General features: G+C 56.4%; 2 protein-coding genes across 6 annotated transcripts in view; both read right to left on the reverse strand.

The window, feature by feature from the left end:
* The window catches only part of AATF (apoptosis antagonizing transcription factor), a 43,889-nt gene extending 41,433 nt beyond the window's left edge, over positions 1–2,456 (reverse strand). For both annotated transcript variants that reach the window (XR_007380769.1, XM_048967126.1), the window contains exons 1-3: positions 2,322–2,456; positions 1,238–1,426; positions 264–674 (exon numbers count right to left, since the gene is read on the reverse strand). Coding sequence is in view for 1 of the 2 variants with exons in the window: in XM_048967126.1 (XP_048823083.1) it covers positions 264–674; positions 1,238–1,426; positions 2,322–2,406 (685 nt within the window). In the remaining variant the exon portion in view is untranslated. The remainder of the gene's footprint in view (positions 1–263; positions 675–1,237; positions 1,427–2,321) is intronic.
* A 1,179-nt stretch (positions 2,457–3,635) lies between these two features.
* Positions 3,636–13,881, reverse strand: LHX1 (LIM homeobox 1). Of its 4 annotated transcripts, none has more exons than XR_007380714.1 (5): positions 11,955–13,097; positions 11,574–11,851; positions 11,064–11,229; positions 9,846–10,711; positions 3,636–8,558 (listed from the first exon to the last, which is right to left on the reverse strand). XR_007380714.1 is itself a non-coding variant. In XM_048966659.1 (5 exons), the coding sequence occupies exons 1-5, from the start codon at positions 13,148–13,150 to the stop codon at positions 10,332–10,334; spliced, it is 1,221 nt and encodes a 406-aa protein (XP_048822616.1). In that variant the 5' UTR covers positions 13,151–13,881; the 3' UTR covers positions 9,679–10,331. The 4 variants fall into 4 exon arrangements, 3 of the variants coding, with proteins under 3 accessions (XP_048822616.1, XP_048822615.1, XP_048822614.1); XM_048966659.1 differs by lacking the exon at positions 3,636–8,558 and having other exon boundaries at positions 9,679–10,711; positions 11,955–12,181; positions 12,981–13,881; XM_048966658.1 differs by lacking the exon at positions 3,636–8,558 and having other exon boundaries at positions 9,679–10,233; positions 10,311–10,711.
* Positions 13,882–18,563: the final 4,682 nt, after the last annotated feature.

An 18,563-nucleotide genomic window follows, 5' to 3' on the forward strand; every position in this document is an offset into this window, starting at 1 on the left:
CTAACAATGTAAAGTCCCCCTTCCCACCCAAACTACAAGTATATTTAGTGCAGGTTCAATTAAACCAGCAGATACACTCCATAACATTACATTTTGTAGGAATAGTGACAGCACGCACAGCACATTTAGTGCAACATCTGCAAATGACATGGGCTGCTGCAACTTAGCAAGTTAACGTGCTGCAGTGCCTCCTCTAGCATGGGCAGCATCTGTAGTGTCAGCAAGATGAATCTCATCAAAACACACAGTAAACATGCACTAACCTAGCTGATTCTTCACCGCTTTTCCTTTTTCCACCTCATCACTTGCTTGTCCCTTTGAGAACGTCATCACCCCCCCGTCATCCTCGTTGTCATTGGTGTCTTTTATGTGGTCGTGGTCTCCCCCCTCATATTTCTCATCATCACTTCCTTCTTCCATGCTGGCATCATCTTCATCTTCTCCATCATTGCTCCCAATGTCATCCATCCCCTCTGCAAATTTCTCAAAGTCCGTGACATTCTGGAAACTGAACTTTGGTGCTTTGGCAGAGGAACCTCTCTCTCCATCATCTTCCATATTATCCTCTTGGTCACTGCCAGCACTGCTGGCCTGCTCCTCTGTTTTACTGCCCAAGCTGCCATTGTCTTCTGAATCTTCACTGCCACTATACCACTCATCTAAGGTTTCTTCAGCTATTAATTCAAAGAAAAAAAAGATCTGTCACTCTGCAGCATGCATCAACAATGGCTATTGATCTGAGCAGCAAACTCTGTTTTCTTTTTTGTTTTAACCAATTAGTGGGAAAAAAAAAAAAAAGAGACTATATCCAGGAAAAGATCTCAACTCTCATCTTCTGTGACAATAATTAGTGACATAGTAATCAGACTAGGTGGTCACAATTTGCTTTACATATCTTTAAAATAAGATACACTTGCAGACCTCAAGATGTACAGGCCTTAAAATGGCAGCTACTTCTTTCCCTCCACACAGCATTCAGCCAGAGCTCAGAGATATTCACAGCCCCTCTCACCCTGAAGCAGCAGCCCTCTTTTGGGGATCTCCTTTTCCTTATGGTCAAAATGGCCTGAATTTCAGGAGGGCACTCCAAAAAGATGTCCAACTTATTCGTACCTTTTTACAAACCTCTGCCAAGGATTTAAAGTTCCTCACCTCAGTTGAGACGGTCCTAATTCGGTCTGGCATGCTGAAATTATAAACAGTGTAACTAAAAGCATAAAGAAATAAGATTTCTTACCAGATCCTTCTTCAGACAGAGCATCTCCCCAGAGCTCTTCCTGCAAGGCTTTGCGAGATGTTGCTTTTCCACTGTACCTTTTATCAGCTTCTAAGAGGGAGGCCGAAGCTTTTTTCCGTATATTACCAACAGGTAAAATGTCATCTGCAGTCTCATCCTCAAACCTGTCAATCACTTTAGCAACTGTGGCTACAGGAAAAGAAATAAAAATGGAGGAAGGTTGTCTAAACCAAACTGAACTCCAGGCCAGAAGCAGCTGCAGAAAGCAGCCATCCTCCTGCGTGGGAAACTCCTCGCACCTCTACAAACAAAAACACGCTGGAAAGGTGAGGTGGATGGCAGTGCTTTATTTTGAACGAGCACTGCCTGCATTCACACCTTTCTCCCCATCTCCTGTTCCTTTTAGTGAGCATACAGCAAGCTGTGTGCAGGTGAAGCCCATTGAAGCCCTGCCCTTCACGGGGCGCTTCGGGAGCAGTGTGGTGCCCAGGACTCACAGCACTGAACGCCTTCACTTTGTGCTCAACGAGTCAAAGAGAAAAACTGCGATTCCGACACACTTTAACCTCTGCCCATATACCCGAATCACATAAATGCACAAACATTTCAGGACGCCTAAAGAGAGAAAACAACCGCACTGCAATTATTGCTCTTCTCGTACTTCCCCGCTGTTCTGAAGCGCCGCTTCCCCCGCCCGCCAGCACGGAGAGCCGCAGGTGCTCAGCAGGGCCCGCCCGGCTCCGATGGACGCTTCAGGGGCCGCTTTTCTAGAACTTTCCAACGGGATTCGGTCCCGGCCTGCAGCAGAGCCCGCGCGGAGCCGCGGCTGGACGCTGAGCTCGCGGAGCGCCGCGTGGCTGCGTGCAGAGCCGTGTGCCCGCCCGGGGCTCCCAGCCCGCAGCGCTGCGGGTCGAGGCACAGCGGGGCGGCACTCCGGCCCGAGCCGCCCCATCCCCCACGGCGGCGGCGGCAGCGGCTGAGGCTCCACGCCGCCACGTGCGGGCCCCAACCGGCGGCCCCCCTAACAAGCCCCGGCTCCGGCCCGGCCCCGGCCGCACGGAACCCTTCTCCGATCCCCTCTCACCTTCCTCCGCGTCGTCCTCGGGGTCTCGCAGGTCGGGCCGGGGGTTGAGCAGCTCCTCCAGCTGCTGCGCTAAGGGCGCCGCCATCTTCCCGAGCGGAGGGGGGCGGGGTCTGGAGGCGCGCGGGGTCCGGTAGGGGCGGGGTCTTGAGTAGGCGTGGCCTCGAACGGGCGTGGTCTGGACGTGGGCGGTGCCTCGGTGGGGGCGTGGCCTACGCGCTCCGCGCGCGACAGCGGTGCGTCCCGCGCCCCTCGTCTTTTGTCTGCGTTAAAGTGCGCGCGGTGGTTCGAGCGGAAACAACCGCCATAAAAAAACCGAAATCCACCATCCGAGCCCTCCGGCGGGCCGGGCTGTCCTCCACCGCTACAACGGGGAGAACGCTCACCCTACGCAAGCGTGTCGTGAGAATTCATACGTGCAGAGTGCTCCAGAGCTGGAAAGCAGAGAATGACGGGCTCTTATAGCACAGCTGCCTTATATAACTCACTATGCTACTATTCTTCTTTCCCCCCCAATCAGCACATACCTGCATAGTGCTGCCATGTGAGCTGTGGAGCACTGCCCACACCTGTGCTGCATCCCACACCTCTATGCGGGACCCCAACAAAGCAGTGAGGGATGAGTGACCCCATGAGAGGCTGGGAACCCCCTCCCAGCCCCCAAACACAACTGGAAACGGTGGCTGGGAATAGAGGGCGGTGCACCTCTTGTAGAGAGTGAGAATGGACCCAAATCGGCTTCTCAAACGTGAGCTGCAGACGGGGGACCAAATGTCCCACCCGCACAGGAAGGGCCCCATGAGGTCTGTTTTGACCCCATGTTTGTGGTGGCACCGGTGGGTTTGTGATGCTGCTAGCAGCAAGCTGCAAAGTTCAACTGCATCAAGCAGGCGGTTCACTCGTCCCCTTCCTGCCAGCACCCGGCTCTCCCTCACTGCTTATCTGCTTCTGAACGTTACAAAGATTAATCGGGACATGCATTCTAATTAGAGCACAGGAAGGCTCAGGCCAGGCCCGGCGCTTCTCCACGGCTCCGGGATCCACTTTGGTTCCCCCGAAGCAGGAGCGTTCAGTGCAGCCGCTCGTCCTACAGAGGGCAGAGGAATATCATTAATTACGGGCCCGGCGGCTCCCGCTCCCTGCCGGCCTGCACGGCACCCGCAGGAGGAGCTCGGGGGGCACTTGGCCCCTTTTCCCCCTCCCCGGTGCCCTACGGCTCCTTAGCAACCCCTGCAGTACCGTCTGCTGTGAGGATTGCATCTCAAGTTATGTAAAAAGAAATGCTCGCTGGAAATGCACGTTATCATTACAAACAAAAGCCTTGGATTTTATGCGGTCAAATATTACGATTCCATTTCAGCTTTATTTTGTATTTATTTTCTCATGGTCTGAGTGACAGCTCTAATGCTCTGCACTGTATTTTAGGTGGGTTTGCTTGTTGCTGCTGTGATGTGAAATTAAGGCTCTTCCACGATTGTTACGCACAGATTTCCAAAGCAGAAGATGCAAACCACCTTTGCTTTATTTCCCCTCCAAGTTCACAGCCGTGTTGTTTCCAGACTAAAAGATGCCGTTACAAACAAAGGCAGGAGAAATAAATCCAGAGGAAGTGAAGGAGCAGAAACAAATGCTTACCTGAGCAGCTCCTGGGACAGACTCAGCCAACCACAGAAGCACTGGTGATTGCCCCATGCATAATTGCATTTTCAAAGCTCTGCACTTCATGGATGAAGAAGGGATGTTTCCGACCCAACCCCAACAAATGATAAATCCCCCCTCAACAAAGGCAGTGCTTCATCAGAACGTGCCCAGTGCAATCCCTAAGCAATGCACAGCGAGTTGCATGACTTCTGTAAGCAAAAGATTGGCTTCAGATAAGGACATCAAGCAGAATCTGTGGTATTAAAGTCCGGAGTTGTTGAAATGTTCCACCTGCACAGGCTCCTTCTTCACAGTCCATTCTCTCTCTTTTTGCCTTCCACTTAGTGGGGTCATTAAACCAGGCTCTCAGACTCAGTTTTAATTTCTGGTTCGTGTGCCCTCAAATCATGCTGCTGTGGATTTGGTTCATAACCATTTTTTGGACAAACACGACATCCAAACACTTTAATTTCAGACCATCACAAAAGCCTGTTCCTGCAAGGCAGTGCATCCCACCAAGCCCTCCAAGCTTAGAAGCTACAGGCAGGAGCCATCAAACTACCCGACATCGTTTCTTCGGCATGCTTGCTCTTCATTTTACTTTTCATTTACACGCTTATCTGCTAGAAGGGGAACAGACCCCACGCACGTCACAGATCAACACGGGGACTTTCGCACTACAAGCAGAACTTTGCATTTCTCCCACGTATTGGTGGAACATTTCATCTTCCAGGAAACTGCCCGATTCAGAGGCAGCTCCGGCAGCGAAGGGCTCACACTGCTGTTTCTGTACCCTCACATGTAACTCACAGAAATCCTCTTTTTCTTTCAGTGCATTTCTTAAATACGTCTATAAAGAAAAGCAGCCATCCGTCCCACGCAGACCCACGCAGCAGCAGCACCCACACGCCCTGTGTGGCATTGGCAGCAGCAGGACGTGACCCATCCACGGATGCTGTGTGCCCCAGCACGGCCACCAGCCAGCACAGAGCTGCTCTTTCCTACATTTTGGCAAGCCAGTGTCATTTTCCAATCCGTCCTTTTCTCGTTTTTGCCGCACTATTTTATTCTTAGATGTTCTTTTTCTATCAGCGATTGATTCGTTGGTGAAAAAGGAGAAAAAGAAGAGGAAGGAGATGGGGGGAAGAAGGAAAGAGCTCACACCAAACCCATCTGCTACAAGGAAATACATTGCAGTGAATTTAGACGTCTGTAATAAAAATCTCTCCCTATAAATATTTGTTTCGACTTACAGATGAATTTATTAATGTACTTCGTATTTATTTGAGTATTTCCAATATCCCTAATGATCATTCAGTCAAAAACCACAACTGTTTCCAAGATTTGATCAACTCTTAATTGTTCTTACACCTAAAAACATGATGAATACAGCTTATCCGCATAGACACAGGGACTGAGGATGCTCCTAGCAGACAGGAATTTTAAGGCCACTCAGCGACAGCCACAGAACCTTTTCAGATGGAGCAAAACCCTCTTTTTCGCCCCAGAGAAATCTCCCAGGGTGAACCACGTGTGTGTGCTCTCTGGAGCAGCAGGAAACCTCAGCACACACAGCCCAGCCCCACGGAGCAGCTTCTGTCCTGAGGTTCCCCCTCCACCTCTCCCCGCACCCAACACGTGTGGCTGAAGCTCTCACACAAGCACTGCTCCGGCCCTCGAACCACCGCCGTCCCGTTAACGGAGCTGAGCAGTGAGTGCCAAACAGTGAGACACCATCAGCCTCTCCAACAGCGGCCGTTCTGCAGGAAGCACGCTGGTACTGAAACCAAGCAGGACATCAATCCAGTTCTCACAGCTCCCAGTAATGCTGCCCAAAGAGTGCACCGAGCACCATCAGAGCACACACACAGCCCTGAGCTCGGGTCTGCGATGCCCCTCTGCACTGAGGATGTGTGCAATGGGAGCAAGGCAGCAGCCAGCTCAGGGATTAGGTGGGTAAAGCACAGTGCAGTCGGTGAGAATGCCCTTCTGGGGCTGCCGTGCGGCCGGCACACTCCTGCCCAGCAGCCACACAACGCAGGGCTGCCCTTCCTCCCATTAATGAATGAAAAGCTCTCCAGACAACAAGCAACTCGGCGTCATAAGCCGGGTCTGTGACTGAAAGCACAACAAATACCGTTTTGAAAGAGGCAGACAGCAATCCCAAATGGATTCGTACTCAAAATATATTTCTTTAATGGTCCCATTAATTTTAGTTAGAACTTCAGGAATATCTTGTGGTCATCTGGAATACAGAGCACAGACATAAATAAAAGCACCTCTGTAATCTGCCTCGGCCCTACAGATACACAGCGGTCGATTGTGCTGAACAGAGAGGAAAGTATACCTTAGTCTGTATGCTGGGATGGGAACAGAAAGCCAGACTGATTGCTTATATTTAGTATGTATGAGCATGCAAGGCTTAAACACAACATTCCTGCTTGGGGAAAAACTCTAGGCCACTTCCTAGAATAGCAGGAGCATGTAAATCACCGCTGATACTTGTAAATTATATTTATTTATAGATTGGTATCATGCACCCGTCACTCAGCGCCTGGGTACAAATACACGCATTAAAATAATATACACCATTTGGCCTCAAATCTGAGTTTGAGTACATTCCTACTCTCGGGGTGCACGGCTTTAAAATCCCCTCCCGCTCCCCACGCCAGGGCCTGAGCAAAGTGGGAATGGGAAGGAGAGCAGCACGGAGGGCAGAGAGGAGCCCTGCAGGGCCGAAGCGGCGCTTCTGAGTGCTGTGAACCCACTACATTCTAAAGGCGCTTTACCCTGCAAAGTATCTCCTTCAAATAAATGAGCTCAACATGAATAATACTCACAATGTCTTCCCAGTGTCCTTTTTCCTAATAAAGCAGTACAGTCCTACATGTGGGATTGCAAAACCTTCAGCATCGCCCATGTATGCAGAGATCCCCGTCCGTGCCAAAGGACGTCCCGCTCCCCGGGGCAGCTCTGCAGTGTGGGCACCAAGCAGCCCCACAGCACCGCGCTCTGCTGGGGGGGGGGGATGGCACCAAAACCAGGAGCAGCCGAGGGAGAAAAGATCAGAGCCATTATTCTGAACGCACTTTGGGCAGCACGTTGCACGCACACAGCCATGGACGTGGCACGGCCGCCTCGCTGCAGTGGAAGAATTAATATGCGCACTAAAAGCCCTCCAAGCAGCACATGTGTTCCGAGGGCCTCCTCCTGCAGCCCTCCATTCACGCAAGTAATGCTACTGAAGTCAATGGAAACGCTCTTGTAAACGAGGACTTACAAGAACCCGACGCCACAATGATTTCAAAAGGAGTTTTGACTCTGCGATTGTTGCTGGATTAGGGTCCTCAGAAACACCCAGCGCCGCTCTGAAGAGCACAGAATTCAAATCTGCAAAGGGCTGGGGCCTCCACGCTGCATCCCGGGAGCCGTGATGGGCACATTTGGCTTTGAGCATGGGAACCACTGCTGGGTTGGCTCCTTGTGATGGCAGAGCTGCTCTGAGGGCGAGCGGCAGCGTGGGGAACAAGGCAGGCTCTCCTGCGTCCCTTTAGAAACCGGTGACCTAAACTGAACCACATCACATCCCTGCCTAAATTAGCATGAATAAACCATACGAACATCCCGGTGCAGGGGGGAAAAAAAAAAGAAAAAAAAGAAAAAAAAAAAGGAGAAAAAAAATAAAAAGGGAAAAACGAGTTGGCAGACATGATTTCTGCAAAATGAGATCCTCGTTTAAAATAATTGATTGGACAATAAAACAGCAGCACAGACCGGTAGCACAAATAGCAGTATTTATAAACAGCGTTTGCACAGAGAAGTAAAAGTTTGTAATGAAGAGATTACCCCTTGTATGCTCATGTAAATGCAAAACAGAGGGAAAAATCACGGCAAGGATACAAAAGGCAAATGGATGAGCCAGGCGCTGAGCCTCGAGGTTAAGAAGTCTCCCTGCCTTTAATAAACTGTTTAGAAACACTACCAATGGATCCCTGCTGCTTTTTGTCTTTATAGTATATATATTTATATATATATAAAAGACATTTTGTGTTGAAGGTGAACCATTGCTTCACCCGGACGGGGGCACAGCAACGGCATGGGGAGCAAAACTGCCACTGAAATTACAGATCGCACAACTTGAGAGCATCGCGAGTTCAGAGCAAAGAGAGAAAAGCGCCCAAGTGCTGAGAGCGGAGAAATCCGCGCCTCACAGCGAATTTCCGCGCCGACAGAAAATAAAACAGAAGCCCGACGGAATCACAATTAGCAGAGAGATGAAGGGAAAGACGCAATTACCGCCCCGCCATCCCATTATCGCAGCGGGTGGAAGGCGCTGCGCTGAGCTGCGATGCTGCAGAGCCGAAGCGAACCCTCCAACGCCGCCCGAGCTGCAGGACTGCTGCAGGGAGCCGTAACAGAACCGCCACACCTGCGCGGCTCCGGGCTGCAGGAAATCCTCCTTTGGTTCATTTCTGTCCCAGAAAATCCGCGTGCTTCTCCTGCCAAACCCTGCCGAGCGCTCCACAAATACTGCAACATCAAACGATCGAGTCCTTGTCAGCTCCGAAATAAGAACAGAACAACCACGCTGAGAATTTGCTGCTTCGCAGACCAGCCAATTACAAACAACAAAAAAAAAGAAGGAAAAAAAGCAGAATGACCTCTCAGCAATTACAAGCACAGATCCGCACGCTTTTGCTGCTGCTCCAACACTTTTGTTACTGAGCACTCAGTGCTCGCCCTCAGCACAGCCCGGTTCCACCCCATCCCGCCGGCTGAGCAACGCGCGGAGCGGCGCTGCTGGGCTCTGCAGGGCACTGAGCTGCACGCACGGCTCTCCCGGGGCTGCTTTGGTTTCTCAGACACCCAATGAAACACCACTTATCTAAACATCCCATTTTCTAATTTTATTAAAAACGCACAAATTTTATCCAACATGTTTTCTTTCATACAGTGAATGGTCTAATATGCACTGGAGGTCACACAAGCTTAGGTTTATTAGAACAATAAAAGACATATGAGAAATTTAATATATAAAGAAAAAAGTAGCAGCTGTCGACTGCATATTTGACCATAAAATTTAAATATTTTGGACTTTCATTTTAAAGACACAAAAATAAAACCTGTGTGGGTCTATATAAGTCATATTAACAATTCCATGAATGTTCAACAGGACTAAAAATTAGCAAAGATGTTCGTTCTGTTCTGGTTTTAACCTTGTGACATTTGGAAACGCCTCTCCGGGTTGCTGGTGCGGAGCACCTGACAGTATTTGTGCTATAGATTCCCTTTATTTGGCAACGGTCTGGGATTCGCGGGTTTCTCTTTGCCTTCTGTAAACAACACCTTTGACAAACTAGCACAGTGAACCACAAGCCCTGCGATCGCTTTGTACATCTACAGAAAAGAAAAGGAACTATTTTGGTTGGCTGCTCAAAATATTTTGCTTTCGAACAAGAGGTTCTAAAACAGGATTTGTTAGTAAAACATCGAGCTCCTGAATTTAACGTTAGACGTAAACAGTTGACTGTTTTAGTTCAATAGAGTCTTTTCGTTTCGCTTTGCTCTCTTTGTGAAGGTAGAATGCTTTTTGTTCGTTTGCTTTTTGTTTTTGTTTTTTTTTTTTGTATTTTTTTTTTTTTTGTATTTTTTCTTTTCAAGTCATTCGCCTTAGAGGTCCATTGGCGACCTTTGCTATGATGAGGAGGTTTTGTATGTGTAGCGTTGTGAAGGTAGAAGAGTTGGTGCCGAGGGCTCAACATTTAGCATTTGTTATTTGGGGAGGGAAACAAAAGAAGAAAACAACCACTGAAAAAAGAAAAGAAAAGAAAAAAAACCCCAACAATAAAGGAAAAAAAAAGGAGTAAGAAAGAAAAGTTGTCCCACCTGGTATTCAGCAGGCTGCAATGGCTGAAGCTAAAGAGTTTCTCGTGGTTGAACTTTGAGAGAGAAAAATGAACAAAGAAATGCGGAACGCCAGAACCATCCTTATCGGGAGCGCTCAGAGTTCTTGCAGCTTTTCCCCCTTTCCATTCAATCATTGTTTGTTTGTTTTTAAATGAGGAGTTTCTAAGGATTGTGGCTCTCGGGATGACATCCGACGGGGTAACCACACTCATCCATCCATCCCACGGCGCGTTACTGTACAGCTTCACCAGTTCCTTTGTCATGGCACACGCAGGTCCCCGTGGCTGTGACAAACGCACACCGGGATCGTCCCGCTCTGCAGCAGCGCGGAGCCGCCGGGCGCAGTTCGTTCCCAAGGTGCCATTGTCTTAGGGCGGGAGAGATGTTACATTTACTCATTTCTGTACACCGTAACAACAAGCAGACTAGATGATCATCACTTACTTAGACCCAGTTCGCTTAAAGCTACCACACGGCCGCTTCGTTCATTTCTGGTGGGTGTGACAAGTGATTGCCGTAGTTAGCACCGCCGTTGACGGATATCGAGGAGAACGGAGGACTGGGGCCGAACACTTCCGCGGACATGGAGTGCAGGGAGCCGGGCAGGGTGGGCTCGGGGCTGGGCGAGTCCCCGGCGGGGTGCGCCAGCATGTCGGGGAAGCGCTGCGCCTCTCCAGGCGGGTGGTGCCCGGGCAGCGGATGCTCCAACGCGCCCAGCGGCGTGCCCGGCGGTCCGCCCGCCGCCCCGAACGGCAGCTCCACCGGCGTCTGCGCCTGCGAGGAGGGCGGGCCTTGCGGGAAGAACTCGTAGTTGCCCCCGGGGCCGTAGTACTCGCTCTGGTAATCTGGCGGCAAGGAGAGACACGGGCGGTAGCGCGGAGGACGAGCGCCCGAGCGTAACGGAGAGGAGGAGACGCGCGGCGCGGCGGGCGCGGGGTTGCGGGACCGCTATCGGCAGCGGCGCCCCGAGACGCACCGCGAGCGGCGCGACGGCACGGCCGGGAACGGGAACCGCGACGGCGAACCGCGCCCGGCGGCCCCGGGCTGAGGCAGCGCCCGCTGCGAGCCGGGCCCGGTGTGCGGCTGGGAGAGCGGCGGCCGAGGTTCGCCCGGCTGCGGTTCCCCCGGCCGCGGTCCCCGGCCGCTCTGCCCGCCCCGCCCCGAGCACCGGACGGAGAGCGGCAGCCGCGTACCCACCTCCGTAGAAGGAGAAGGGCCCGTTGGGGAGCAGCTCGCCGGGCTCCAGGCGGTCCACCAGCGGCCGCATCCTGCGCGGGCTGCGGAAGAAGGCGTGCCGGCGGGCGCCCAGCGCGCTCAGCTGCTTCATGCGGCGCTCCTTAGAGCGGCGGTTCTGGAACCACACCTGTGGGCGGGGGGAGGAAAGGCGGGTCGGTCACGGGCACAGCACCGGCAACCACGCGCAACCGCGGCGGGTCAGGAACGAGCGCGCTCCTTCCCGGCGCCCCGACCGGATGGCTCCCGCTCCGAGCATCTCCCCTCCAACCTCGCCTTTAATGGTCCTTCAACCCCCCATTACCCTCAGCGCTGCGGGTTTATAAACCTTTTAATAATTCCAGCGCATCGCCATCCTTATTTATGCATTAACCCCTCACATCTCCGCTTATTAATTCCGCTGCCGTCGGCGGCCCCGTTAGGACCCTCCTGCCGCGAGCTCCCGGGGCCGGGAAGGCAGCCCGCGCCCGGTACCTGGATGACGCGCATGTTGAGGCCGGTCTCCTGCGCCAGCTGCTCCCTGATGTGCCGCGTGGGTTTGGGGGTGGCCGCGAAGGCGGCCTTCAGAGTCTCTAGCTGTTTGGCTTTGATGGTGGTGCGGGGCCCCCGCCGCTTGGCCCCCAGGTTCTGGTCGTCGTTCTCGTTGCTGCCCGTCTCCTTGTCGGACACGTTGGCGCTTTCCGAGTCCTTGGCGTCGTCCTGGGAGGGGTCTTGGGAGTCGGGGGACAGGCTGGGGTCACTGCCGGTGGTAGCTGCGGGCAGCGAAAGGCCGACAGTCAGAGGGGGTGCGGGAACCGGGCGGGGGGAGAAGGGAAGGGACGGGAGAGGGAGAGCCGCCGCCCCGCGCTCCCTCACCTGAATGCAGGCTGTTTTCTTTGGCAGTATTGCTGTTATTTAGGTAATCTTCTTTGCAGACGAACTTGTTTTCGTCTATGATATAGAGCTCCTCGCCGGTGGAGAGCTGCTTGTTGCACATCATACACGTAAAACAGTTCAAGTGGAACACTTTGCTCCGCGCCCTGCGGACCAGGTCGCTGGGGGAGATGCCCTGGGCACAGCCCGCACACTTGGTCCCGAAACACCTGCGGGGAGAGGCGGCGGGTCGGGAGGGTGCGGGGGCAGCGAGCGGGCAGTGCCGTGCGCCCCGATGGGAGAGCAGCGGCCCCGGAACCGCAGCGAACCGAAACAAACGAAAACCAAACCGAAACCACGGTAAATAAATCAAAAACGCGTGCACACACACAAAAAAAACCAAACCAAACCAAACACCAAAACAAACCCAACCCCAAACCATCCTTCCGCACCGTTCCCTTTTCCCAACGAATGCCCGCCCGACTTACACCTTGCAAAACGATAAAAGGAAACGCAATCACTGTGATGGGGACCAAGGGCAAACGCCGGGGAAATTAATTCAACGCCGGGGCGGCTTTCCCCTCCGTGCCCCGATAACGGCACCGAGAAACGGGAGCGGAGTTCGGCGCCGCGATGGCCGCGTAGGAGCGGGAGGTGCGGGGCCGCCCGCGGGCTGCGGCCGCTCCGCGTTGCGCTGCTGGTGCACAGCGCGATGGAGCGGCCGGGCCGGACCGGGGCTCTGCAGCGGCTCTGCGGAACTCGGCCCTGCCGGGAGCTCCCACAACCGGGCCGCGACCCAGGCCCGCAGCATTCCCCGCAGCGCGACTCCCCGAGGCGCGGCCACGGCCCGGCATCGCTCCGCGCAGCTCCGGGCGGATTCGGAAGCGCAGGGAGCGGCGGGAGTCGGAGCGCGGCCCGACATCACCGTGAGAACGGGGCTCTGCGGCGAGCGAAAAAATAAACAGACGGGAAAAGATGGCAAACGGATGGAAAAGAGCCGCGGCTCCGGGCGGCGGTGGCGGTACTTACCGAAAGAAGTCGTTTTTGCAGTAAAGCTTGCCTTCTCGCGAAAAGCATTTCTCTGTCAAATTGCATTTACATTCACAGCACTGAACACACTTCACATGCCAAGCCCTGTCCAGTACATTCAACAAGAACCGGTCCAAGATTGGCCTTTTGCAGCCCGCACAGTGAACCATTGTCTTTGGTTATTTCTGAGAGTGGGGTATCGGCGTCCCAGATGGCAAGCGAAAAATCGAAATAAAAATAAAAAGACGACAACAACAGCGGCGTAGGTTTGCTTTTATATATATATGTGTGTGTGTATGTTGTTATTATTATTATTATTATTATTAAAAAAAAAAAAAAAAAAGAAAGAAAAAAAAAAAAGAAGAAGAAGCCTTGGAGAAGCGGAAGAGAAGAAAAAGGACTGGAGGGAGAAAAGCCTTCGGTCGGTCGCTGTCCCAGGGCCGCGGGTTCCGGGCCCGGCCCGGCTGAGGCCGACGCGCGGCGGCGCAGAAATCGGCGCTCAGAGATAAAACGAAAACGGCGATAATTAAAAAACCGCCGAGAAGCGGTTGACGGTGACGAGTTTTTTCTCAGGTCTGAGGTAGAGCAGTCAGAAGTCAAAGTGCATCTGCTTTTCCCAAACAGAAATTAAAAGAGGGAAAAGAAAAAAGAAAAAAAAAAGAAAAAAAAAAAAAAAAAAGACGACAAGACGAGGACAGCACGGGCGCAGGGCATCGGGCCGCCCGCCGTCAGACGGGCGCAGGCTGCAGGCGCGGTGCCATGGCCCGAGCGGCGCGGAGCGGGCCGCCGTCCGTGCGCGGGGGGACGCTGAGCGCGGCTCCCGTCTCCGTTCGCTCCGTTCGCTCCGTTCCCGGCTCCGCCGCTCGCCGTCCCCCGCCGTCCCCGGCTCCTACCTGCGTGCCCCGCGCTACCCCGCGTCCCCGCGCGGCATCTCCCGGCGCTGCCGGCACTGGGGCGCCTCCCGGCGGGGCGCAGCGGCGCGGCGGGGCCGGAGCGCGGAGGGGAGCGGCGCTGCCCGCGCGGCCCGCGCCGTCCGGCAGCGCTCGGCGCACTGCATGTTCCCGGCAGCCCCGCGGCCGCAGCCTTATGCACCGCGCGCACACGTCACCGCGCGCCGCGGCCAATCGCCGCCTCCGCCGCCGTCGCCCCCCGTGGCCCCCCCGCGCCGCGCCGCCGCCGGACGGGGCGTCCGCGCCCCTTTATAGAGCCGCGAGGGCGCGGGGCGCCGCCGGCCGTCGCCTTCGCCCGGTAAAGGTGCGCCCCGCGCGGAGCCCCGGGACGCGCTGCAGCGGTAGGTGCGAGGCGGGGGGGGGACGGGGTCCGCGGCACGGGGCGGATCGCGGGGTCCGCGACCCGCGGGTTCCTGCCCGCTGCCGGCCGGGGTCGAGGCGGGGAGGGCCGGGCCCGGCGCCGCAGGTGTCCGCGGGGTGATGCGTGGCCGCGCGGGGTCCGTCGGGGTCCCGTTGACGGCCGCCCGCCGCCACCGCGCTTTTTGGGCTAACGAAGCGGCGTTCGCTTCTACCCCGAGCGGTCGCTCCCTTCGGCTCGCCCCGCGGTCCTGCCCGCACCCGGCCGCGTTCCGACCTCCGCGCGGTCGGAGCTGCGGGACGGAGAAACGGAGAAATAAAACGGATGTTCCCCGCCTCTGCCGGCAACCACGGCCCTGCCCGCCGCGCTCCGCGCCCCTCCCGCCCCGTCGGGGCCGCGCCCCGCTCCCCTCGCCCCGCCCGCCCGGGATCGATGCCCTCGGCCCCATCTGGGCCGTTCTCACGCGGGCGGCCCCGCTCCGCCCCGCTCCGCCAGCTGGGCGCTGCTACCAGGGGACCGCTTCCCTTTGACTGCGGCCCCAAGTGCCATGTGTCGGCGGATGAATGCGCGGGAGGCGACGAGCATCTCACGTCCATCAAGCACCACTTTTTCACAGCGATTTTTTTTCTTTTTTTTTTTTTTTTTTTTTTTTTCCCAGGCGTTAGCGAAAGCATCTGCTCGGCCCGGCCCCCGCCCCCCGCCGCTCTCGGCCGCTTTCCGCCGGGGCTCCGCTCTCCGCCCACGGAGCCGCGGGTACCCGGGGCGCGTCTCGCACCCCCGGAGCGGTGACCCGTCGGGATGCGGGGCTGATTGCCGCCCCACTGCCCGCCCGGCACCGCGCGGCGCCGCTCCTCCGTTTGGTTCAGTTCGTTTCGTTTTCCCCGTTCCATTCGGGGGTGCGCAGCGCCAAAAAAGGAGCAAATTTCAAAAAGGAATAATAATAATAATAATAACGATTTAAAAATGCAGATTATTTTAAATCCAATGCGGAAACAAAACGCCCTTTTCAGACGAGTCTGAATTTGCCTTTCGGTGGTACCCCGGCTCGCGGCGGTGCCCCGCTTGTCCCCACGGCCGCTCCTCGTTCCCCGCACGGACAGCCCCGGGCGCAGCGGTGGGAGCTCTCCCGGCGGCTCTCTCCTTTCTCCCGCTCTGCCCTTTTCCCCCTCGCAAGCTGTGAGCACGGCCGGGCCCGGCGCGCTGCAGCACTTCGCTTTCACCCTTCTTGCGGCCGCCGGGATTTGCGGGGCCTCCGCCGGTACCGCGGAGCGCTGCGGGGCTGAGAGGGCCCTTCATCCCGAGAGCGATTTTTAAGGACGAGCGGTCCGCTGCCCCAAACCGGGCCCGGGGATGCGGGAGTCCTTTGGGCTCCCCTCGGCCCCGCACGGCTCGCTGCGCCTCTCCCGCAACTTTTCCCGCAGTGAGAGGGCTCGGGGCCGGGGCGCCGCCTGAACGAAGGTTTGTCGGGAGATGGGACATCTCCCGCCCGGTTCGGACATCTCCCCGAGCGAACGGCGCGATGCGGCGGTGCTCCCGGCCGTGGCACAGCCCTGCGCTCTCCACGGCCGGACGGGACGCCGCGCCGCGTCGGTGCCAACGAGCGCCGAAAAGCCCTCGGAGTTGCGGAGCGCTGCCCCGGGTCGCTGTGCCGCCCGCGGTGCCATGCGGGGGTACGCACGGCCCCGCCCCTCCCCCTCCCCAGCCCGGACGAACCCCCCCAGGGTTCTCTCCAAGTCGCTAAATGTCGTCGCTTACATCCAAAGCTCCCGAGTTGTTTATGGGAAAATACAGTTAATAAATAATTACAGCTCCGACGGTGTGCGCGTCTGAGTGAGGGCTGCCGCCGGGCCGGGAGGAGCCGGGAAGCATCGGGAGGGGTTGGGAACGGGCCAGGAGGGGTCGGGAAACAGCGGGAAGGGGCCGGGATGGGGCCGAGCCCGGCCGCGGGGAACGGGGCTGTGCGCACCGGGAGAGAGCGAGGGAGGGCAGGGAAAGGCGAATCAAAGAGAAAGAAAGAAAAGTAAAGAGGTGCGGGGAGGGGGAGACGATAAAAAAGGGTGAAACAAACCCCGAGAGGAGGCACCGATCCCCGCTCATCCATCTTCATTGTCTCCGTGTGTGCAAAAGCAACTCCGGTATAAGGAAAAGCCACTATCAAAGCCATGGCTTTATTTTATATCCTATAGATCAGGAGGGAGGCAAAGCTTTATTTTCGCCCAGAGACAGATATTTTATTTCTCTCTTACGGTTTTATGTGTGAGAGATGTCAAAAAGGTAAAATAGATTGCTAATGCATAGGCAAAACGGAGCTGTTTTGGCATGCTCTGTGTCATGAGGTCTCCCAGGGAGAGCAGGTTGGGGATTTAGGGCTGATGGGCGACTCTGGGGGATTTCTGCTAAAACATCGCTCTCCATAAATCAGCCGCGCGGTCAGCGGGAGGGGGTTGGGAGCGGACGGCGGGGAGGGGGGGGGGGGAGCCGCACTCGGGGCCGTCCCGCACCGCTCCGCCCGCCCGCAGCTCCCGGGGGCGGTTCGGGGCGCTCAGCGCCGCTTCGCCGCGAGCCGGGAACCGGGAACGGGGAACCGGGAACGGGGAACGCGGCGCTCCCGGCAGCCCGCACCATCCCCGGGGCCGAACTCGCGCGGACCCTCTGCGAAGTTAAAATATATCTCCCCGGGCTGCAACAATTTTCCTACTTTTTGACCTCGGGGATTTCCCGGCGCGCTAAGTTCAAGGCGCAGAAGCCCGAGGCGATCACTCATGTAGGCACTCCCACCGCCGCCGCTTTTCACCACGTATTTTATCATTTCCCTGCCCGGCTCGCATCCCGCGGTAATGGATGGCGGCGCGCCCCGTCCCCGCGCTAATTGCGTGCCCGCGTTAATTGCGGCGCGTGGCCGCGCCGAGTGCCGGGCCGTGATTTGCGGCAGCGCGGGGCCGCGCCCCGGGCCGGGCGGTACGGGGAAAAAAAAAAAAAAGAGAAAGAAAAAGAAAAAAATACGTCCAAAACGTCGCTGATTGGCGAATTAATTATTTCAGCCCCCCAACACACACACACACACACACAAGGATGATATCGTTTTTCCAAGTTCGGCGGGGCTGTGCCATTCACTCATTTCGCAGAGGCTGAACTTGCCGGGGAGCGGAAGCCGCTCGGTGCGGGGCCGTGCGGGTCTCCCCCCACCCCCCGGGCGGACCCTTTGTTCCCGGGGTCGGGGTCGAGCAGCGCTGCCCCGGGGCGGAGGGAAAAGGGCCCCGGCGGGAGGTGCGCGTCGGTTGCGCGGCTCTGAGCGTCTGACGGCACCGCCACGCAGCGCCCGCGATCAGCGGCGTTGTGACGCGCACGGCCCCGTCCCAGCGGAGCGCTGCGCACTGCCTGCCCGGCCCCGGCAGCGACGGAACCCAGCCGGCGGTGTCCGTCCGGCTGTCCGCTCCCGACCCCGGATTCATCACCCTGTAGGTGCCGTAGTTTGATACCGCGCTACTCCACAACATCCCGCCTCACACCGTGCTTCCATAGGCTGCTATTTAAGGCTTACGCCGGGAGGCAGCTCCGCAGTGCTCGGCCCCGACCGCAGGCAGCGGGGGCACTCGGAGGGGTTGTGGGCGCTGAGAAGGGCCGTCAGCATTGCTCCATGGCCCCACGCTGAGACCCCATTCCTACCGGGGCACCGCTGTGCTGGTGTGACACCGGAGTGTCGTGGTGAGATGCGGCCAAACAAGTAAAGTTCAGAAAAATGCACATTCTAAACAGTGACATCGCCTCTGTCTTTGCACAGCCGTTAAGTGATGCTCTAAGTTTGGCTGTGCACATTTGCAGCCTATCTCGACGCTACGGAGAGGCTGTGGGAGGCGCAGCCACAATCCCATCACTCTGAAACACATCCGTATCTGGCCTTCAAGATGAAGACAACCAGAGCGTTTTGTCCTGGAGTGTGACATGTCACAGGCTGCAGCTAATTTTCCCAGCAAAAGCCGTGGGACAACTCCATCCCAGGAGGGCTCTGGGGATGCTGTGCTGCCCTGCGTGCCACTGCCCCTCCAGGACGAGCCCCTCATCCGGGCACAGCCTTGCCAAGGGCCGAACTCCCTGCTCAGAAACTCAGAAAACATCAAATTGTTCTGCCAAATAATTCCTCATGTCATTGTCCAGCGGGGCCCTGGGGACAGGATGCGACGGGATGGGCACAGCCCACACCTCTCATCCCTCAGCTCCCCTCCTCACCACAACGCCCGGCGAGAACAGAGCACGCAGCGCCGTTCCCGCTGCCCC

This window comes from Lagopus muta, chromosome 20 (assembly GCF_023343835.1).
Source record: "Lagopus muta isolate bLagMut1 chromosome 20, bLagMut1 primary, whole genome shotgun sequence".
Lineage (NCBI taxonomy): Eukaryota > Metazoa > Chordata > Aves > Galliformes > Phasianidae > Lagopus > Lagopus muta.